A 23,559-nucleotide genomic window follows, 5' to 3' on the forward strand; every position below is an offset into this window, starting at 1 on the left:
TTATGTATATGAACTTCCATTGTCAGAGTGTGATTGATGGAGGTGTGAGTGTGATGTGCCCTGGCTTTTTTTTTTTTTTTTTTACTGGTTATCACAATCCGTTCAAATTTTTCTTGCAGTCTCTGCACTCCCCAAACAGAATATTTGGTTATTGAGGTCACTGTGAGATGAGCCCCGACATCACGTGTAACTGTATCGTGCCATTTCCCCTACATAAAAACGATTGTAGGCCTAAGTTGCTAGAGTCGGACATTCACTATTCAAATGTGTTCTTTACGCCCCTCAATAAAAACACGTTATTGAGTATTTTGCAACTCTTGAGACAAATGTCTAGTAGTTTATACATGCCGTGATATGGCAGACGCTGTTTGCGAATGCTCAGACAGTGACTTGTGTCTAGGCAGACAGCTATTTGGCAACGTAACCTATTCATGACTCAACCATATCCCTTGTAACTCAAAATGGTACTATTGTTGTCGATATGTTCCCTGCCTTTGAGTCAGTATACTATATACCACCATCTTTGGTTTTACCCTGCTCACTTCTTTGTCATCCAGGGGGTGGCCTAGGCGCATCCAGGGTAGCAGCGTATCCATTCTTGCAGGGGGGGGAGAATTTAAGAAGTGCACACTTCGGGAGAAAGGAGAGATTATTGAAAAGCACTTTGTTCAATTTACAGTCAGCACTTGCATATTGAGCAGTTCATCTACAGTGCCTTCAGAAAGTATTCAGACCCCTTGAATTTTTCCACATTTTGTTAAGTTACAGCCTTATTCTAATTCTAAAATGGATAAAACAAATAAAAATCCTCAGCAATCTACACATAATACCCCATAATGACAAAGCGAAAACAGGTTTAGACATTTTTGCAAATGTGTAAAATTTTTAACATAAATACTTTATTTACATAAGTATTCAGACCTTTTGCTAGGACACTTGAAATTGAGCTCAGGTGCATCCTGTTGCCATTGATCCTCCTTGAGATGTTTCTACAACTTGATTGGAGTCCACCTGTGGTAAATTCAATTGATTGGACATGATTTGTCTCCTGAGTGGCGCAGTGGTCTAAGGCACTGCATCGCAGTGCTAACTGTGCCACTAGAGATCCTGGTTCGAATCCAGGCTCTGTCGCAGCTGGCCGCGACCGGGAGACTCATGGGCGGCGCACAATTGGCCCAGCGTCGTCCAGGGTAGGGGAGGGAATGGCCGGCAGGGATGTAGCTCAGTTGATAGAGCATGGCGTTTGCAACGCCAGGGTTGTGGGTTTGTTTCCCACGGGGGCCAGTGTAAAAAATAATAATATGTATTCACTAACTGTAAGTCGCTCTGGATAAGAGCGTCTGCTAAATGACTTAAATGTAATGTAATGTAATTTGGAAAGGCACACCTGTCTATATAAGGTCCCACAGTTGCATGTCAGAGCAAAAACCAAGCCATGAGGTTGAAGGAATTGTCCGTAGAGCTCCGAGACAGGATTGTATCGAGGCACAGATCTGGGGAAGGGTACCAAAAAATGTCTGCAGCATTGAAGGTCCCCAAGAACACAGTGGCCTCCATTCTTAAATGGAAGAAGTTTGGAGCTGCCCGCCCGGCCAAACTGAGCAATCGGGGGAGAAGAGCCTTATTCAGGGAGGTGACCAAGAACCCGATGGTCACTCTGACAGAGCTCTAGAGCTCCTCTGTGGAGCTTGGAGAACCTTCCAGAAGAACAACCATCCATTAGGACAACCATCTCTACTGCACTCCACCAATCAGGCCTTTATGGTAGAGTAGCCAGACGGAAGCCACTCCTCAGTAAAAGGCACGACAGCCCACTTAGAGTTTGCCAAAAGGCACCTAAAGGACTCTGACCATGAGAAACAAGATTCTCTGGTTTGATGAAAGATTGAACTCTTTGGCTTGAATTGCCAAGCGTCACTTCTAGAGGAAACCTGGCACCATCTTTACGGTGAAGCATGGTGGTGGCAGCATCATGCTGTGGGGATGTTTTTCAGCGGCAAGGACTGGGAGACTAGACAGGATCGAGGCAAAGATAAACGGAGCAAAGTATATAGAGATCCTTGATGAAAACCTGCTCCAGAGCGCTCAGGACCTCAGACTGGGGGCGAAGGTTCACCTTCCAACAGGACAACGACCCCTAAGCACACAGTCAAGACAATGCAGGAGTGGCTTCAGGACAAGTCTCTGAATGTCCTTGAGTGGCCCAGCCAGAGCCCGGACTTGAACCCGATCTAACATCTCTGGAGAGACCAGAAAATAGCTGTGCAGCAACGCTCCCCATCCAACCTGACAGAGCTTGAGAGAATCTGCAGAGAAGAATGGGATAAACTCTCCAAATACAGGTGTGCCAAGCTTGTAGCATCATACTCAAGAAGACTCAAGGCTGTAATCGCTGCCAAAGGTGCTTCAACAAAGTACTGAGTAAAGGGTCTGAATACTTATGTAAATGTGATATTTCATTTTTTTTTATAAATTAGCAAACATTTCTAAAATCCTGTTTTTGCTTTGTCATTAGTGTATAGATTGAGGGAATAAAAACAATTGAATCAATTTTAGAATAAGGCTGTAACCTAACAAAATGTGGAAAAAGTCAAGGGGTCTGAATACTTTCCGAAGATCTGTAAATGTATAATGGGACATTTGTATTTATTTATTTATTTATTTTATTTCACCTTTATTTAACCAGGTAATCCAGTTGAGAACAAGTTCTCATTTACAACTGCGACCTGGCCAAGATAAAGCAAAGCAGTTCAATAAAAACAAGTTACATATGGGGTAAAACAAAACGTAAAGTCAAAAATACAACAGAAAATCTATATACAGTGTATGCAAATGTAGCAAGTTATGGAGGTAAGGCAATAAATAGGCCATAGTGCAAAATAATTACAATTAGTATTAACACTGGAGTGATAGATGTGCAGAAGATGATGTGCAAATAGAGATACTGGGGTGCAAATGAGCAAAATAAATAACAATATGGGGATGAGGTAGTTGGGTGGGCTAATTTCAGATGGGCTGTGTACAGGTGCAGTGATCGGTAAGGTGCTCTGACAACTGATGATTAAAGTTAGTGAGGGAGATAAGAGTCTCCAGCTTCAGAGATTTTTGCAGTTCGTTCCAGTCATTGGCAGCAGACAACTGGAAGGAATGGCGGCCAAAGGAGGTGTTGGCTTTGGGGATGACCAGTGAGATATACATGCTGGAGCGCATACTACGGGTGGGTGTTGCTATGGTGACCAATGAGCTAAGATATGGCGGAGATTTGCCTAGCAGTGATTTATAGATGGCCTAAAGCCAGTGGGTTTGGCGATGAATATGTAGTGAGGACCAGCCAGCAAGAGCGTACAGGTCACAGTGGTGGGTAGTATATGGGGCTTTGGTGACAAAACGGATGGCACTGTGATAGACTACATCCAATTTGCTGAGTAGAGTGTTGGAGGCTATTTTGTAAATGACATCGCCGAAGTCAAGGATCGGTAGGATAGTCCGTTTTACGAGGGCATGTTTGGCAGCATGAGTGAAGGAGGCTTTGTTGCGAAATAGGAAGCCGATTCTAGATTTAACTTTGGATTGGAGATGCTTAATGTGGGTCTGGAAGGAGAGTTTACAGTCTAACCAGACACCTAGGTATTTGATTATTGAATTCCAAAAAGGAATGCCATGACACTATAAGCATAAATATATATTTATTTACAATTCAGAATGACTCCATTCATATAAAAATAGTACTGTATCTATGTACACATTAGTCTTAGGAATGGATACCAATTTTCAGTGTACACCACAAAGGTGGTCGCTTTGGAATTAACCCAGAACTCAATTGTGAGATCCCTGAAGATAGGCGTTGCTGCAAAGATTAGAAAAGATTCATAGAGTTGCATCAGAGTGAACGTAGCTCCAAAAATGTATCATTCAAAAGCAAGGACATCTTTAATCTATTCAAGTTGTCTCAGACATGTCATCATGAAGGTAATTGTGCTCTCCCTGAACGAGGGAGGTTAAGCTACAGCCATACTGGATGAACACGAATAAGCTCCTCTCTTAGGGCTCACTGGTAGTTGAATTTGAAGTTGAACGGTCCGGAGCCGAAGGGGTTAAAGCCCTGGAAACCGCTGTGGAAGTTCTGATGATGGTGTCCTCCCTGCTGGCTCTCTGGGTCCATGGGGTCCTCGCCCTGGTCAAACTTCTGTCTCATCTCTGTACAGGCACACAGACAGACACAGCAATGTTAACGCCACATAACGAAGAGCAACAATGGACTGAGTGGAGGCATTCAGCGTTTTGAAACTGTGAAAGAATGCTTCGAGAGCAGTTGAGAACACTATGCATATTTGACATGTGGCTGGTTTTTCATCCATATGACAGGAGTTGGCAGGAGACACCATTTGATATTAATTGAAAGGGTAGGTAGACAGCCCTGAGTCCTCCCAACCACGTGACGAGGGTACTGATAAATCAACACAACTAAAGCGCAAATTGAAGGTTTGACCATATAGCACAAAGAGGGTGATACATACAGTATGCAAAAATAAGTCCTAGAAGGGTACTAAGTGACAATTTATATGGAATGTCATGAAAGTATTGGCTTGTAGATGAAGGATAAACATGTCTGCTGCGTTAAATGCACTATGGAGAACTTGGGCATGTCCAGAGTGGTGAATGATGAACTCCAGTATATCTGACCCTATACATCGGTCTGCTTCAGTCTTCATTGACATCCACTTGATGTCTGGTTAGTGAACAGCTGCTGAGGGGGGGAGTAAGCTCTACCCATAGGACATTTACCTGGATCAGTGAGCACTTCCTTTGCCTGAGCAATGTCAATGAACTTCTTCTCTGCCTTCTTCTTCTCTACAGGGTCCTGGAAGTTGTCTGGGTGCCACTGCTGTGCCTGTTTCCTGTAGGCCTTTACGATCTCCTTCTTCTGGGCAGTCCTGCGACAGGGTCAAACAGAGGTAATACAATTCCGTTCTGCTTTACAGTATTCTACATGAGCTATGACTAGCAGAGCACCCCAGCTGTTTGTAATGCACCTCTTGACTCCCAGGATCTTGTAGTAGTCCCTCTTCTGGGACTGTTTGAGGAGGCGCTGTGCTTTCTCAAGCCCTTCCTTGATCTGCCGGTCATTCTCACTGTGCTCACGGGCAGTCTCATAGTCCTTGATAGCTGCAGAGAGAGTAAACACCCATAAATAACCTATAATACAGTACCTACATGTATTAAATGGGGGGGGGGGGGTCTGTACAATACCACCATTATCTTTGCAGTACAATCAAGAATAAAGACGGCTAATCGGAAGTCTGGTTCTGGTGATTAACCAGATCTGTATTATATGCTGTCTAGTCATGGAGTAAACCCAAACATCTTTAGTTCAGTGTGCTGTGCATCGATTCCAGCAGCCTGTGTAGACTAGAAGGTGGCGTGCGGTGGTTGAAGGCAGCCGTACTCTGTGAGGCGTATTGAGGTGTGTGGCGGACGGGCAGCTGGGCAAGAGGGAGGGAGGATTTAAGAGATGCTGCAGTTTACTGCGCCCTGTGGAGCCTGACAGTTTAAAAGCCCACATGACTGAGTCTGTGATGCTCCCACCCACCCGCCACTCTCTGTGTTCACGCCTAAGCAGATAAAGTGACTTAATGACAATTTACTCCTCCTCTGCTGCCCAGTCAACATCCCCTGCGGTTGCTAGGCTGGTGTAGGAGATGGAGCCCTGGTGCGGGTAGCGCGCGCAGTTCTGACTGCCCAGATCGCCTGTGGCTACATGGAAGCTGCCTGAGCCGCATCGTAGCCAGCCACAGATGCCACGCTATTTATACACTGCAAACACACACTCACTGCCTCCTCTCTGAGGCTAGGAGGAAGCTTTCTAATCAGCTGATTGTTTTGGAACAATTACATTCACACTTCCCACCTTGTAAAATGTTAGCACTCTTGTATAATTTGCTATTTAAATTCTACATCCATGACTAGCTTTTCAATGATTTGTAGTGAGAATTGTTAGTCTAACGTAGCAGTAGAGTACATTTCAGGGATTTGGAAGTACACACCTACACTGTAGCAACACTACTCCAGAGCCAGAGACCACAGGTAAGACTTGGCAAAGTGTTAAGGTCCCTTCCATTTGGCTCGGCCCAGATGGCACCACTGAGCCTGTGTGTGTGTGTGTGTGTGTGTGTGTGTGTGTGTGTGTGTTGGCTCTGCCACCACTGAATTGCTAGCGGCTTGATTAACGAGTGGTCCAGGTTGTGCTTACTGCTTACTAGGGTCCAGACCAGAGGGGAAATTGCTCCCTCTGCATTTATAATAATATTGCAACACTTTGGGCTAACTAAATCACTACATGTTGTTGAACAGAAAGAAAACTAAAGTTAGTACATATTTTTCCTCCTATCCTTTTTTATTGTAGTAGCAATCAGTTTCTCACAAATAATTGCTTTCCATACAGACTATAGATTAATGTTACTCTGATAGTAAAACAGTGCCCTCTACTTTCATCCTTCAGAATAACTCATCGGTTATCAACAAACCCTCAACACCACTCCAAAAAACAACAACTGCCAAGACAATGTTGAACAGCAAACCTGAGAAGATTCCACTGATCGGCATGTTGTATGGACAAAGACTCGTCCATGTCAGGAAAAAGTCAGATGCCATTAGAGAAGAGGCGAGTTCCTCCCATACTATGTAAAAGTGCTTTAAGCACTGGAAAATCGCTAAATAAATCAATTCAATTATTAAATATTAATTAGACATTACCTTCCTCGTACTGTTCGTCCAGTAGGTAGGCCTCTGCTCTGTCCTTCAACACGTTTACATTGTGAGGGTCAGACTGAAGGACCTCACTGCACACTGTGATGGCTCTGCTTACATCCTGCTGCTCCTGAACAAGGACACATGCTCAAATTACAACCCCAAACTCACTCAAAATACACAAAATGTCTAGATTTCATTTGTAATTCAAAAAGCTTTATTGTCCCATCAAATCTACATTACACAGATAGTCATACCTGTGCCAGACAGTGGCAGATGCGCTCCTTGGCATGGTGTGAGTACTGGGGCACATTTGGCTCAGTCTTCATCACTGACTCATATTTACTCACTGCATCTCCATACCTACAAGTAAAACAGGAGTCTTAGTGACTTCTTGCCATCAGGATTTTACTCTTATACAACCTACTCAGAGAATATCACTACACCCCCAGACCTATATGACTCCATCTGTGACATCTGCATTTCTAGTAGCTGATGATGCTAAATGTGATGTCAGATCCATTTAGAGAGACAGTCTGCTTTTAATAGCTTATTGGGGGAGGATAAATCAATAATTTATAGGATATATACAGTATCTCTGCTGATCCAAGGGTATATTCTTACTGCACACACACACGGGGACACACACACACACACCTCTGCTGCTGGATCAACTCCTCTGCAGACTGGATCTGTTTGTTGAGCTTCTTCACTTGTTTGTAGTGGCTGTAACACTGCTTATGGTCTGGGTCCAGCTTCAGACATTCTCGAACCTCACTGGCGACATCAGAGAGGAAACAGAACCAGTAGAACCAGTCAGGCATCCTCTCAATGAATTACATCTAGGGATGCAGCTTTGTCCAAATGTACCGTGTGTCAATCTCACATTCACAGACAGTCTTACTTGAGGGACATTTCGTGGTCTCCCAGGTGGTAGTAGATGGTGCTGAGTTTGTAGAAGGCCTGGGTGTTGTCACTCTTCAGTTTGGAGGCAGCTGTCAGGTCACTGATGGCCTTGCCCATCTCTCCCATCTGGATGAAGCACTCTGCCCGCAGCTCTCTGGAGCTCACGTCCCACACACACGTCTGGCAGGGAAACAGTACAGCTCAATACATGTAAACAGATTTGGTATAATGTTATTTATGGTTAGTGGTGAAAGTGACAACATCTAGTCTCAGGAAGAACAGCCACAGATCATAGTGTACTAGCAGGACTTGCTATATCTCTGATGACATTAGGAGTTGGGTCAGGTGTGCCACTCACTTCAATAATTAAGTCCAGGTGGGCCGCAGCGGTGATGTAATCCTTGCGGTCAAAGTTAGCCCGTGACTGAGTCACCCACCTCTGGATTTCATCAGATTTCATGAGCTGACTTTGGGCCTCCTTCTCATCTTTGTCACTAGGGTTCGACTTGAGCTACAAGATAGAACAATTAATTTTAACCAATAGAAAGGTATGGAAGCAGGCCACATACTACAGCCTATTTACTTGAAAGAAAGTAACACATTCATTGAAAGGATGAACCCTCTATTGTAAATACACTTAAAATAACTGATTCTTAAAAGCTTTACCTAGCACTCCTCCCTTTACTTGCAGTCCTGATCCCTGAACCCATTATCCACCAGTCATCCCCATCATATTGGTCATCATCTCCATGATAGCAATCTTAGTTAATGGGACATACGTTACAAATAGACTTGGCTATCCTATTAGGATTTACTGCTAGCTCAGCCCTGGCAGGGAAGTGATGAATAAATGTGATGCATTACAACATGCCAGTGTAATAGACTGCTGAAGCAGCAGGACAGCATGCACCTCTAGCCAGAGCCGTCGACAACATACTGGCAAAATATGGTACACATAAAACTGTACAGGTCCAAATGCATATTGCCCTCCAACTGTGACTATGGCTCAGTGCCGCCCAATAGCAGGAGCATGATAGTTGACTTCAATTATGGAACTTTCCACACCTTGAGCGGTCTCTTAAATCTACTTCTACTAGCATTTTAAAGAGCAGCATTACAACGGCTCTACATTTTGCCTAGTAAGCCACCTGGGAAGTGTCCTTGAATAATCAATTTAAAGCCAACCAAAAACACTGACTATCTCAATCTTGCTATTCTACATTCTAACGCATAGTGTTCCTTATTGCTTCCCCTCCCTGTATCTGAAGAGGGATGTATAAATGGCCAGGGCCCAAGGGGCTGTAGACCCAGGACAATACCTGAGGTGACACAAGTGACTGACAATCAAACTCTACTGCTAGAGGAATTAGCCTACGTCAAGATTTCCACTGCATGTTCTACTGGGTATACCTACTCGAGAATACCAAATAATTAAAAGTAGAACTGCAAGGGCATTTATGTCTTCTGGCAATGTTATGATGCTCTGGGCAGAATGGTAATACTAATGGAAAATCTATCAGTGATTTTCACTCTTCTACCTTAATGGGCACCTGAAAACTGTCCCTGACGGGCAAGAGGAGAGATGACTAGACATCTAATTAAGCTTGGTTTGTACATTGTCTGTCCTACTGAACACAATTTCACATTTCCATTGTTAATTTGGCTTATTGAATATGTCTGATATAAATTATAAAGTAAAATACCAATTTCATAACTGTATTGCATTATCATTATTCCTGTTCAAGTAGGTATTGTTAAATCTTAGCCTTAGGCTATTTGCCAATGAATATGGCAAACAACAAAGCCAATATCTACATTAGTGCAAGTGCATTAATCTGATCAAATCGTTTCCCTTTAGATGTACTGTACTGTAGACGGAGCTGTTTCCACTGGTCAATACTGACATCTCCTGGCTGCTACTCCTTAATTCTGCCATTGAACAAATCACTTCCAGTGAGATTGTTACTGTATGTTGACATTACTTACCACTTTCTTAAAGTCGCTCTCTGCTTCATCTAGTCTCCCCTGCTTCAGGAGTAGATTGCCTCTCTGAAGTCTTGCCTGTTGGAAGAGTGAGAGACGAGATAAGAGTGCGTTTGTGGTTGTTTTTAATGAAATGAACTAAAGTGAGTCTTCCTCTAGTCTAAACAGACTTTAAACACTAGTTTATTAACAGCAGTTTGTAATGTTTCAAGCATACACTGACCTTGAAACAGTAAGATAAACACTCTTCCCCTTTATTTTTCTGCTACTAAAAGTAGACAGTGGACTCACCGATGTGAAGTCTGGTTTGAGTTCAATTACTTTGCTCAGATCCGGCAGAGCAGATTTAGATTTTCCCATGGCCAGGTAGACTGTAGCTCTCCTGTAGTAGGCCATGTAGTTCTTTGGATCCCCATCTGAGCATGATCAAACACAGGCAATGGCAAAACAATAAATATATATTATTTATACTATAGTTATACTATATATTGATAGAAATTATAAAGTAGAAGTAAAGAGGTTTTACACAAATCATAAAACCCTCTTTACTTTACTAAAAAGTGCACATTATGAATATTCAATTTGATTCTACTGTCAACAATTTAAATCCTTTAGTACTGACCAATAGCAGCATGGAAGTGAGAGAGTGCATCAGCCAGCTGTCCAGCAGCAAGGAGTTTCTTCCCCATCTCCAAATGGTTCTCCAAACTTCCATCCTTGCCACATACCCCTGAAACCAAGGAGAATGTCATCCAAAATGTAAGTAACCACAGTTTGTGCAGATTACAGTATTTCCACCTTGTAGTTAGTCTTCCAATGTAGCTCAGTTGGTAGAGCATGGCGCTTGCAACGCCAGGGTTGTGGGTTCGATTCCCACTGGGGGCCAGTATGAAAAATGTATGCACTCACTCTGGATAAGAGCATCTGCTAAATGACTAAAATGTAAAATACAAAGTAGCTAGCTACTCCACTAATGACTAAAGTTTCCATTCACTAGCGCAGTGGTTCCCAACCTTTTTCGGTTACTGTACCACCAACAGTTTTTTGCTCTGCCCTGAGTACCCCTGAAGTACCCCTTCATGTGCATTTGACCAGTAAGACTATTGTCTCATGGGTCTTTTCAAGTACCCCCTGTGGATAGTCCTAGTACCCCTGGTTGGGAAACACTGCACTAGAGTTGCTTTCAATTGTATTGGGTTGCACAAAAACAGTCCATGGGAAGCCAGAAGTTAAATACAATGACTGCCATCAATCACGTGACACCATTCATTCCTATGTGAAGACTCAATAGCGCATTGAAGCTAAATGAAGTCTGTTAAGATGGCTTCTCATGGAGACATTACATCCGTTGTTTGCGCTACTCCAGGAAGTGATGTTGCAGGCTAGCTCAGTGCTGCCCCTCTCATTGAGTAACTCAAGTTGAAGGCCGACAGGGGTACTGCAGGCTGCCATTAGCAACTAAATTATCCTTATATGCGGTTTTAAACAATCGGTTTTAAAACAATCGGTTCAAGGACATACATCCGGTGTATTAAAAACAATTATTTATACCATGATTGTCTTCGAAACATTTTTTAATTTACACGAACTGACCACTAAGATTGCCATGGCTTCAACGAGAGAGGGCAGTCATTCTCCCCTGGTTAAAAACAATTCCATCTCAACTTACTGTGCCGGTGGGCATGTCGGTTGGTTATTATGAGGGGGAAATTTGAGACAATATCTAAAGGATCGTATTATTAAACACTTTCCAAACTTGGGTTTGTTGTAGACCCACTTCTTCTCTGCTTACCTCATGTAAAAAAAAAAAAATTAATCCCACACAAGTTATTCATTTTTTGTCCACACATGGCGCACGTGCAGGACTTTTACTTTGACATAAGGTAAGCAGGAAGTTGGTCTACAACAAGACCCACGTTTGGAAAGTATGTTTAATAATACGATATTTTGTCTCATATTCCCCCCTTCGTAATGACCAGTCGCCCTGCCCACCAGTACAATAAGTTTAAATATAATTGTATTCCCACGGACTATTTGTGCAACCCAATACAATTGAAAGCAACGCTAACGTTAGTGTATGTAAATACACCCGCGTTGCTAAAAGCACCTAGGTGACAGCTGTGATAGTAACAACATTGTAGCCATGTACATTTGACTCCGTTGTAGAACGTTAGCAAGCTAGGTAACTAGCGAACAAAGTACTGTATGCACGTGAAGGCCAACACAAATGATGGAATGCATGAAGCACATACTATTGTTAGCTAACTAGTTTGTAAGGCTATCTCCCCTGAAACTCAAACCGCTAACCTAGCTAGTTATCTACACTAACTAACAAACTAGCTAGTATATTTTTGTAGCTACTGTCTGTAGGGCAGGCTACTGGACCTGGTAACATAACTGTAATAAATATAGGTTGAAATCCATTGTCTGAGAATGCTTACCTTCGTATCGCAGGTCAATCAAAACAAGAAGAAAAGGAACATAACTTAAAATTTTGCGCACAACTTGGTTTATTGCAACCATAATTAAGCTCTTAGAAATAAAGGAAAATACTACCTACGATAATTCAAACATGAAACTCTCACGAAATACTTGACAGTCCCATATTAGCTGGATGACAGCTAAAGGGAATCAGTTATCCAACCAGACATAAAGTGAGTCCACCGATCGTGGGTTGCTCTGATTGGGCCATTTGTTGGAAAACTCCGCCCCCCACTGTTTGTTCAACGGAGTCGAGCCACGGCAGCACAAAAGTAAGCAGTAAGTGCGTGTCATTCAATGAGGGGCCAGACGCTATGTAAAATACATCGATCTAGCTGTAGGCAAGCTCAGTCACGGTTTTGAATAGAAGGCTCAGCCAACAATTAAATATTTCTCTCTACTGTAGCCTAAACTGATGATGATGCTTATTTATATGGGGGTGCAATGGAAATCAAGTATGATTAAGGTTAGGTAGGGCTACGAATGACTGGAAAGTATGATAATCTATGTTTGGGATGTTTTATTTCAGGACATGGGATGCAATACAAAGCCTACAATGGAAAAAAGTTGACCATTGATTAATACCTTCACAGTGTAATTTAGAGTTTAAGGCTACACAGCAATTTGAATAGAATACAAAATAGCTTTATATATATATATATATATATATATATATATATATATATATATATATGTGTGTGTGTATATATATGTGTGTATACATACATATATACATACATACATGTGTGTGTATATATGAGTGGACAAAACATTAAGAACACTCAGAGCAGAACAGCCTCAATTCGTCGGGGCACGGACTCTACAAGCTGTCAAAAGTGTTCCACAGGGATGCTGGCCCATGTTGACTTCAATTGCTTTTTTGTATTTTTTTCACCTTTATTTAACAAGGTAAGCCAGTTGAGAACAAGTTCTCATTTACAACTGCGACCTGGCCAAGATAAAGCAAAGCAGTGCGATTAAAAACAACAACACAGAGTTACATATGGGGTAAAACAAAACATAAAGTCAAAAATACAACAGAAAATATATATACAGTGTGTGCAAATGTAGCAAGTTATGGAGGTAAGGCAATAAATAGGCCATAGTGCAAAATAATTACAATTAGTTTTAACACTGGAATGATAGATGTGCAAGAGATGATGTGCAATATGGGGATGAGGTAGTTGGGTGAGCTAATTTCAGATGGGCTGTGTACAGGTGCAGTGATCAGTAAGGTGCTCTGACAACTGATGATTAAAGTTAGTGAGGGAGATAAGAGTCTCCAGCATCAGAGATTTTTGCAGTTCGTTCCAGTCATTGGCAGCAGAGAACTGGAAGGAATGGCGGCCAAAGAAGGTGTTGGCTTTGGGGATGACCAGTGAGATATACCTGCTGGAGCGCATACTACGGGTGGGTGTTGCTATGGTGACCAATGAGCTAAGATAAGGCGGGGATTTGCCTAGCAGTGATTTATAGATGGCCTGGAGCCAGTGGGTTTGGCGACAAATATGTAGTGAGGACCAGCCAGCAAGAGCGTACAGGTCACAGTGGTGGGTAGTATATGGGGCTTTGGTGACAAAACGGATGGCACTGTGATAGACTACATCCAATTTGCTGAGTAGAGTGTTGGAGGCTATTTTGTAAATGACATCGCCGAAGTCAAGGATCGGTAGGATAGTCAGTTTTACGAGGGCATGTTTGGCAGCATGAGTGAAGGAGGCTTTTTTTTGCGAAATAGGAAGCCGATTCTGGATTTAACTTTGGATTGGAGATGCTTAATGTGGGTCTGGAAGGAGAGTTTACAGTCTAACCAGACACCTAGGTATTTGTAGTTGTCCACATACTCTAGGTCAGACCCGTCGAGAATAATGATTCTAGTCGGGTGGGCGGGTGCCAGCAGCGTTCGATTGAAGAGCATGCATTTAGTTTTACTTGTGTTTAAGAGCAGTTGGAGGCTACGGAAGGAGTGTTGCATGGCATTGAAGCTCGTTTGGAGGTTTGTTAACACAGTGTCCAATGAAGGGCCAGATGTATACAAAATGGTGTCGTCTGCGTAGAGGTGGATCTGAGAATCACCAGCAGCAAGAGCGACATCATTGATATACACAGAGAAAAGAGTCGGCCCAAGAATTGAACCCTGTGGCACCCCCATAGAGACTGCCATAGGTCCAGACAACAGGCCCTCCGATTTGACACATTGAACTCTATCTGAGAAGTAGTTGGTGAACCAGGCGAGGCAGTCATTTGAGAAACCAAGGCTATTTAGTCTGCCAATAAGAATGCGGTGGTTGACAGAGTCGAAAGCCTTGGCCAGGTCGATGAAGAAGGCTGCACAGTACTGTCTATTATCGATCGCGGTTATAATATCGTTTAGGACCTTGAGCGTGGCTGAGGTGCACCCATGACCAGCTCGGAAACCGGATTGCATAGCGGAGAAGGTACGGTGTGATTCGAAATGGTCGGTGATCTGTTTGTTAACTTGGCTTTCAAAAACTTTAGAAAGGCAGGGCAGGATCTATATAGGTCTGTAACAGTTTGGATCTAGAGTGTCACCCCCTTTGAAGAGGGGGATGACCGCAGCAGCTTTCCAATCTCTGGGGATCTCACATTTACAGTTCAGTGCGAACATGGAAGGGATACCCTTGCAGTCGGATACTCCAGTTGGATCAGAAGTGCAATCCTTCCAGAGATTGGAGAAGTAATTTGAAGTGGTCAGAACGATGCTGTCTACCTCAGATCAGGTCCAGATCTCAGTGGCATTGTAGAGCAGACCAGGATCCATCCACTCACACAGACCACATAGCAGCCAATCTCCATGTACATTGCTACTGTCCTGTAATTCATTGCTGCCTCTCTTTATGCAACAGACACCAGACAGGAGGGAGGAGAGCCAAATAATGGCAGTTGAGCTGTTGCTGTCCCTGTCAGAACTCAAACTGAGGAGAACTGTGAGCTATCGGGAGAAGGAAGGCTCACATTCTTCTTCCACCACCCCCGCCCCTCTTCAATGCAGCGAGAGTCTCTCTTTGTGTATATCATCACACCTCCTTGCTCCAAACTGATGGAAAAAGAGGCAAGGTGTTTGCTGACCCATGACTTTTCTCCCCATGCCGGCATGCCATGTTTGTTATTGGTATAATATCCAGGATCCTACCAACATTAAGTTTGTTTTGTGTAGGCCTTAAAACACAGGTCGTGTTCATGTTATGTCTTTGCCATGATTTTCATTATAGGTTTCAGTCTGTACTAGAGATTTTACAAAATAATAAGTTGACTGCTATATCTGCAAGAATGACTCCATTATTTCTATAGCATATCCAAAGTTGTATTTATATTCATAAAAATCACAATTATATACAATCATACAGACAGAAAACAGATGAGCTTAACAGTATGTGGCATGTTTGTAAAATAAAACCGATTTCATAGCAATACAGATGTACTATCTTAATTTGACCAGTTTCTCACAGCAGGAAAATAATCCTGCAGTAACAGGAAATGTTAATTATTATGTGGATTATAATTAATTTACTTTTTTGTAGGGGTTGATAGATTTTTAGTTACGATAAATCAAGTCTGACATTTTAACGTGGAAATGACAAACTTTAGAAGCCTTTTTAAACCTTGAATACACTAGAATTAGTATTTCCTTCTGCGCAGGAAAATTCTCAGCAACAACCGAGTGATCAAATGAAGATTGACCTGAAAAGACACAATCAAATAATGTAGCTGGAAAAAAAACAATGTTCACAATTTTCCTTAATAGACTTCATCTTAATGGTATTTACGAACGCATTGTCTGGAACTAGTACTGTTGCCAGTGTCACTACACAAAGGCATCTCTGTCTGACAGTTTCTCAGGTGTTATCTGGGAGATCCTAGTGAGTTTAGAGCTGCTGGATCTCCCTGATCCGTAGGATCTGTACTGTCTGGGTGGTCTGTAGTATCCAGTGTAGAGGGTTCTGCCTCCAGACCGAGAGGCCATGTATGTTCGTGTTCCAGGACCACCATGGGCATGCACCACTCTGAAATAATGAGACAAAATACAACATAGTTCTCATTGCCATTATTCAATGAAGGCAAAACACAATGATGGCATGCTGGAATGATAGGATCTTATTGTTCAGAGATATAATGAATGTCTATCATTCTGATCAAATGACTTGTTCTTACTTTGCTGTAGGGAATAAGACTTTGTACACAGTCACAGCATAGAGAATGGCCCCTAAGAGGATGCAAAAAGATCCAACTATTCCAGTAAAAATGGGAGGTCCTAAGTCATACCTTAGCAAGAGTAGAAAGCATAAATCAGTACAGTTACTAATATTTGCAGCTGTTAATTTGTACTTTTAATTTCAAACAGCATTGTAGACCTTTGAAATAGTCATGTTACCGTAGGATTCCTGGCGAAGATTGAGTGAAAGTGTTCCTTGCGACTTTGTTGATGTATAAGCAGTATGCAGCTAAGTCTGACACACCTGTGTGAAGAGGTTTCAGTCATACCAGGAAATGTTGATGGAAAACAATGTCTGTCATTTGGAGAACCAAACATATCATGGACAGTACTTACCACCGACAAAGTGAAATACGGATCCAGCAAATAAAAGGGTATCCTTGTTTTTTTCCCCTCCTCCAATATAAGTGCACTCCATGCCAACAAAGCAAAATATTGCACCAAAAAACCCAAGGGTTAGTCCACACATCAGCAGGCCTCTCACTCCCTGGATGATAGCTGCAAAAAAAAAAAAAAGGAGAAGTAGATATGAGTCAACATTTCATCGATCAGCACAAAGTCTGTGTTGTTGTTGCTCTTCCCATTAGAAAATAGTTACAAACTGCTCTCAAGAATTCAAAGTGATGTTTGAGTATGAAATATTGCAACAAGATTGTAATCAATTTGCAGAGATCCTACAATGTAATCTATATTTCAAAAACTTAAATGAGATGTTTGAACGGTGTTCTTACGTGTGACAGACCACAGCACAGGGAAGTCTCTGCAGTTGGTGACTGCTGTCGAGTGAGTGATGCAGTCCTGCCACAGGTTGGACCAGTACCAGGCCACCTTGATAATGAAGGAGCCTCCCTGGCCACCTATCTGGGTGATCCTCCAGTAATCCATCGCCATGGTACAAAGCACAAAAAGCCATCCCAGCGTTGAGATCAGGAAACCAAAAACCTGGATCAGCCTTTTCCTCATGGTTCCAGATGAGAAAGGATGGGTGTGCTAACCCGCTGCTCCTAGGCGCTCCTGAAGAGGTGTGTGTGAGGGATCAAGACTCAGGACACACGTGATGCCAGGTCTGCTGCAGGATGTTGATGCTTGTCTTGTTTCAGTAGGTGATAACACATCTCTCTGGACTGGATGACATGGTGTGTGTATAGGAGAGTGTTGATGTGGGCTCTGTTGTCGAAACCATGTTGGAAGCTGTTTACTGTAAACTGTAAGGAGTGTGGGTCCAACTTGAAAGGAATCACATCACTGGCAGCTTTACACAAAGGATAAGTGTTTCATTTGAGTCATGCTGGTAAACCCTTTGTTTTAATCAGTTTATTTAAAATGTAACATTCTGAAACAACTTTTATTATAGACTCTATATTTAGTGGTAGGAATTTAGTAATGGCATAGTAATTACATAATCTTTTAGGGAGAGAGGATTATTTGAAACAAGCACAAATACACATGATTTTGTAATAGGCTAAATACAAATTGTTTAGGATTTTCTGAAATAGGACTATAAATAATGAGTTATTAAAATATACTAGAGGGACTGTAAATGGATAGCACTTTTCCAAAAGTGACCTCAAAGATATTTTGATTGTAAAACAAACTGTAGTTGATGGTTATGTCATGGAAGGTAGTTTAGTAACATGATGTTTCGCTGTGAAACATTGTTTTAAATGTTCTGTCATTATAGATTAACAGCATTTTAATGTGTGTCGTACAGTTAGAGACAGGCAAGACAACACAATATAACAATTCACATACTTTAATGTCAAACAATTATCAAAAAAGTAGAAAAAAAATCAACAATTGTATAGAAAAGTGGTTATTATTGACGCTGTATTTTGATTTGCTGTTTAGGTCTACCAGAAGGCTCACATATAATAAAGGAAAGTATCTAAGCCAAAAATATCAGCCAATCTCTTATGAACTGAAAAAGGCACTGATTTCCATTGGACTCAGCATGGAAATTAGTGCTATCATAAATAGGTGAACTGGGGGATCAACTCCAATATGCAGTGACCTCTTTCTGATCAATCGTGATTTGGGCCACAATGCCAGTCTTGTAACACATTCTTTCTCCCCCTTTTAACTGGTATGGAGGTAAGTCGGCCTCTCGAGACCATGCCGCTGTTCTGGTTCTGCATTTGTCCTATCATCCCTTATACATAGGCATTCTTATCAAAGTGCTGTACTCTAGAAGAGCTACTGTACTCTGGTGGAGGCCTCTGGCTCATGGGCTGTGCATGCCCTCTAGGATGGGAAGAGACATGAGAGGCAGAGGTAGCTCCTCTGTAGGCATAGCCTGTGTGACTAGAGGATAGAGATAGAGCGAGAGAGAGAGAGAGAGAGAGAGAGAGAGAGAGAGAGAGAGAAAAATGTTAAGTAAACCAAACATGTAATTGACCAAATATCATTACACATCATTAATGAACTGTATGACTTACCTTGTAGTGGAACTATCTGCTATTGAGAAGCAGAATATCACCCCTCCCAGAATACAAAGGATAGATCCTGCCCAACCAATGAACAAGGCAACTCCCAGTTCATACCTGGAAAACAGGAGAACAAAGGAGACGGGTTAATTAACAGCAGTATTACTTCATCCAGGATCATGTGTGTCACTGCTGTATGTCTGATCCTATACATCAAATTAGTTACTCACTTCTGAGCGACAAACATGGGGTTAAAAAACTCAGATGTTATCCTGTGTGCATACAGGGAGCATGCAGACAACGAGCAGAGACCTGCAGAGAAGAAAATAACGTTCAGTGCTGCAGACTTGGTAACATCAATTCAACAGGGCTGTAGTGGAACAGGTTGAGAGCTTCAAGTTCCTTGGTGTCCACATCACCAACAAACTATCATGGTCCAAACCCACCAAGACAGTCGTGACGAGGGCACGACAAAGCCTATTCCCCCTCAGGAGACTGAAAATATTTGGCATGGGTCCTCAGATCCTCAAAGAATTCTACAGCTGCACCATCGAGAGCATCCTGACTGGTTGCATCCCCGCCTGGTATGGCAACTGCTTGGCCTCCGACCGCAAGGCACTACAGAGGGTAGTGCGTACGGCCCAGTACATCACTGGGGCCAAGCTTCCTGCCGTCCAGGACCTCTATAACAGGCGGTGTCAGAGGAAGGCCCTCAAAATTGTCAAAGACTCCAGCCACCCTAGTCATAGACTGTTCTCTCTGCTACCGCACGGCAAGCGGTACCGGAGTGCCAAGTCTAGGTCCAAAAGACTTCTCAACAGCTTCTACCCCCAAGCCATAAGACTCCTGAACAGCTAATCATGGCTACCCAGACTATTTGCACTGCCCCCCCACCCCATCTTTTTACGCTGCTGCTACTCTGTTAATTATTTATGCGTCACTTTAACTCTACCCACATGTACATATTACCTCAACTAGCTGGTGCCCCCGCACATTGACTCTGCACCGGTACCCCCCTATATAGCCTCCCTACTGTTATTTTATTTTACTTCTGCTCTTTTTTTCTCAACACTTTTTTGTTGTTGTTTTATTTTACTTTTTTATTTAAAAATAAATGCATTGTTGGTTAAGGGCTGTAAGTAAGCATTTCACTGTAATGTCTACACCTGTTGTATATCAATAAAACTTGATTTGATTTGATTTGATCAATGGCTGTGGCATGATAGTTACCGCTGAGTATGAAATTGACCCCGGCGATGCAAGCTGTCCTGGCTTTGCTTTGGTCTGATCCCCCAATCTTGGTGCACTTCATTCCGACCAAGGCGAAGACAGCACCAAAGAAGCCCAAACAGACAGCAGTGATCATCAGACCCCGGCAGGCCTGGATGTAGCCTGGAAGAACAAACGTGGACCATGTCAGACATCTGTTACACATACCTTTAGGCCATGCATCTTGATTTGATGTATGGTCAGCTGTAGTTATAAGCATAGTCAAAAGCATTCTCAATAGCTAAATGTACCCCAGCCATTTCCCCCAATGCCCTCCCCATCTCATTACACCCACATACCATACAGGATCACAACACAGCAAAAAGTGAAAGCTAAATTATCTAACGTCATTGGCAGATAATTTTGCTTATTTTAATAATTTTGCTTGTATTAAGCCTTTTTTAAAGTTTAAAATAAGTAATTTATCTTATTTCAAGATATTTTACCTTAATCGTCTTATTAAGCTAAAATATATTGCCAATATTGTAGCTTGGTAGTAAAAAAACACATTTTAAGTGAATTATCACTCAATATAAGATATTTAGGCTTGCTTAGATTTCACTTTTCATTTGCTCAGCTAACTGTGCAAGCAACACATTGGTTCAGTACGCATAAACTGTAATTTGTAAGCACAACCAGTAATTGTTTCTAAGTAAAGAGATATGCTAATCTGTCGATGTGCCCTTGAGCAAGGCACTTAACCTTAATTTGCTCCAGGGGCACCGTACTACTATGGCAGACCCTGTAAAACAACACATTTCACTGCACCTATCCGGTGTATGTGACAATAAAACATTTTTTTTTTGTAGTCTTGAAATTGGAGCTGCCTTTGAGATGTGATTAACAGGCAAATATTAGCTTGGTGGTTAACCCCAGAAATTAGCCAGCCATGGGAGAAAGCCCCAAGCTCCCAGTAAATTTAATTTATAGCCTTCAACTCCCATGAAGTTAGGCTAAACATTGACATCTCTGAAGGTAGATGAGTTGTCCCTGGGAGAAAACTTGCATTGTGCCTTCCCCCAAAATCTATTAGCACTGGCAAGCTCTGAGCCCTTCTCTTTCCAAGTAATGAGCCCTTCTTTTTCCAAGTAATGAGCTTGAAATTGAACTGTGGCACAGTTACACTGAGGTGGCAGATCCACTGACCCTCATCTGAGACACGCTGACCAGATGCTGAAACACTGCTAGCCTGCAGACTGCACTTTCATTAGCGCCCACGAAATTGAATACAATCCATGTAACAAGCTTTTACAACTAGTCCATGCATAATGAATGCATTGAGATGTAATCACTTGATCATCTGGAACAAAAAATTGGGATAACTATACATTTATACAATGAGGACATTAGAATCACAATAATTGGCTCATATAAGGAGCTCTTACAGTTTCAAAGCTGTGTATTGTATCACCGCAGGCCAGTAGGCCCTCTCAAGCGTGTAAAGCAGCTGCTATAAGACACTTTCCCAATGACAAAAAATAAACTTTGAGCAGACCGTCCAGTGCCAGCATGGAGGGAAAGTCCTTGCAGTTGGAGACTCCTGTTGAATCAGTGACACAGGCCTTCCACAGGTTAGACCAGAAGGTAGCTGTGGTGATGACCGTGCCATCCAGAGAGGACACCTTCCAGTAATCCGTGGGTATGGTGGAGGAGATCAGGACCCAGCCAGACGTGGTCAGAATAAAGGCCAAAATCTCTGTCACCATGTTACTCATCGTGTACAATACAGTGCTTACTACTGAAGTTGGTGAGAACTTCAGCGGTGACAAAAGAGTAACGGTGTGACTGATGGTCCACTGGCCAATGAATATTGTTGAAGACAATCCCAGGCGTGGGCTCTAGAGTAGTAACCCAGGTTAAATGGCCATGTTGGAATTGATGGTTAATATGTCCTGGACTGTTTCATATTCAGTAGGGAGGGGTTTAGCCCTCTTTATGAACGACTGACCAATGGTGTCTACCTTCCTCCACCACCTCACCTCACACACGTCACTCACTGTGATAGAGTTGATGGCAGCTAACTGTGTTGAATGGTCAAAGATGGTGTCATGATGTGTCAAAATGTCTCATGATGACTTCATGATGCCTCACATAACAACAGGATGAATATACATGATTCAGAACATTTAGAACTTATAGGCCGATAACTTAATGAAGGCACATCAACAGGCACAACCAGCCTGAAAGCCCCTGTGCATCTCAAAGGGGGATCATCACATATAGCATGGAGAACATCATACAGCCACTTTCGACTCTGTCACAACAACCTGCTCATAGGGAAGTGATTTAAGTATTAAATAACAAGAAAATGGGCAAACTAAAAGTTTCTCATAAGGTTAAAAATGGAATAATACTGATCACTCATTAACCCTCATCACTCGCAACATGGACTGATGCTTCAGAGAGAGAACGAGAGAAGAGAGGTGGGAGCAACTCAATGTATACAATATAATGAGTAGAGGACATGGTACTTAAAAATGAAGTATAATGACATCCGATATGACAAACATAACAGGAAGGATCAACTGAACAAAACAAGCAAACAAAAGGCTATACATAGTCATAGATCCTACATTAATTCATAGGGATACAGAAGGAATACTTTCTTCCCAACTCTTTTTTACACTAGAGCCCCATCTAGTGGTGAACTATTTACATGCACAGTTTCAAACACTACCACATGAGGGAGTTTTGAGAGATGAACTTGCATTTCACATGCAAAGCATACCATACAAAAAGGAATTATCATAAGCGCTACATCTCTAAAGTCTAAATATCCAAAAGAAATGATCCAGAAACATAATATGTTACATGGACTCACTCTATGTGACATGATTTTTGAATGACTACCCCTTCCTCTGTTCCCCATACATACAACATCTGTAAGGTCCCTCAGTCAAGTATGGAATTTTAAGCACAGATTCATATACAAAGACCAGGGAGCTTTTCGAAAGCCTCATAAAGAAGGGCAGTGATTGGTAGATGGGTAACAATAACAAATCAGACATTGGATATCAAGTTAATAATTATGCTGTGGATTATGTATTTAACCACCCAGATACATCAAAGATACAGTCTTCCTTCTGAACAGAGATTCAGGAGAGGAAGGCAACTGCCACCATGAGGCCAACAGCTACAGAGTTCAATGGCTGTGATGGGAGAAAACTGAGGATGGATCAACAACATTGTATTGACTCCACAATAATGACCTAAATGACAGAGTGAATAGAAGAATACAAACATACAGAAACATTTTTATTCCAAAACATGCATCCTGTATGCAACAAGGCACTAAAGTAATACTGAAGAAAAAAAACACAGCAAAGGAATACACTTTTTGGCCTAAATTCAAAGCCTTATGTTTGGGGAAAATCAATATTACACATCACTGAGTAACTGCCTCCTTATTTTCAAGCATGGCGGTCGCAGCATCATGGTATGGGTATGCTTGACATCGGTAAAGACGGGATGGAGCTAAGCACAGGCAAAATCCTAGAGGAAAATCTGCTTCAGTCT

At 42.2% G+C, this 23,559-nt stretch overlaps 3 protein-coding genes across 3 annotated transcripts; all 3 read right to left on the reverse strand.

Annotated features, from left to right (window-relative positions):
- Positions 1-3,669: 3,669 nt before the first annotated feature.
- Positions 3,670-12,298, reverse strand: dnajc3a (DnaJ (Hsp40) homolog, subfamily C, member 3a). Its single transcript, XM_084179905.1, has 12 exons — positions 12,078-12,298; positions 10,259-10,366; positions 9,928-10,052; positions 9,640-9,714; positions 8,012-8,164; positions 7,652-7,833; positions 7,405-7,524; positions 7,005-7,110; positions 6,754-6,877; positions 5,034-5,166; positions 4,786-4,934; positions 3,670-4,197 (listed from the first exon to the last, which is right to left on the reverse strand). The coding sequence occupies exons 1-12, from the start codon at positions 12,157-12,159 to the stop codon at positions 4,049-4,051; spliced, it is 1,506 nt and encodes a 501-aa protein (XP_084036031.1). The 5' UTR covers positions 12,160-12,298; the 3' UTR covers positions 3,670-4,048.
- A 3,645-nt stretch (positions 12,299-15,943) lies between these two features.
- On the reverse strand, positions 15,944-17,314 carry LOC311143579 (claudin-10-like; the record flags this gene model as incomplete). Its single annotated transcript, XM_084179431.1, has 5 exons — positions 15,944-16,142; positions 16,291-16,401; positions 16,511-16,595; positions 16,688-16,849; positions 17,083-17,314. 5 exons carry the CDS (start codon positions 17,312-17,314, stop codon positions 15,944-15,946), a joined length of 789 nt encoding a protein of 262 aa, XP_084035557.1.
- Positions 17,315-18,501: 1,187 nt separating this feature from the next.
- LOC311143659 (claudin-10-like) lies at positions 18,502-21,758 on the reverse strand (the record flags this gene model as incomplete). Its single annotated transcript, XM_084179528.1, has 5 exons — positions 18,502-18,652; positions 18,787-18,891; positions 19,005-19,086; positions 20,005-20,166; positions 21,539-21,758. The coding sequence occupies 5 exons, from the start codon at positions 21,756-21,758 to the stop codon at positions 18,502-18,504; spliced, it is 720 nt and encodes a 239-aa protein (XP_084035654.1).
- Between the last annotated feature and the right edge of the window lie 1,801 nt (positions 21,759-23,559).

This window comes from Coregonus lavaretus (assembly GCF_964263955.1).
Source record: "Coregonus lavaretus genome assembly, chromosome: 16".
Lineage (NCBI taxonomy): Eukaryota > Metazoa > Chordata > Actinopteri > Salmoniformes > Salmonidae > Coregonus > Coregonus lavaretus.

Bases quoted from the DNA above. Each gene is read 5' to 3' on its own strand.
- dnajc3a (XM_084179905.1), bottom strand. From the start codon at position 12,159: ATGGTTGCAATAAACCAAGTTGTGCGCAAAATTTTAAGTTATGTTCCT. The intron at 7,834-8,011 runs GTGAGTGGCACA...TTTCCCTGCCAG, and splicing joins ACCTGGACTTAATTATTGAA to ACGTGTGTGTGGGACGTGAG. The intron at 7,525-7,651 runs GTAAGACTGTCT...TGATGTCGCCAG, and splicing joins GACCACGAAATGTCCCTCAA to TGAGGTTCGAGAATGTCTGA.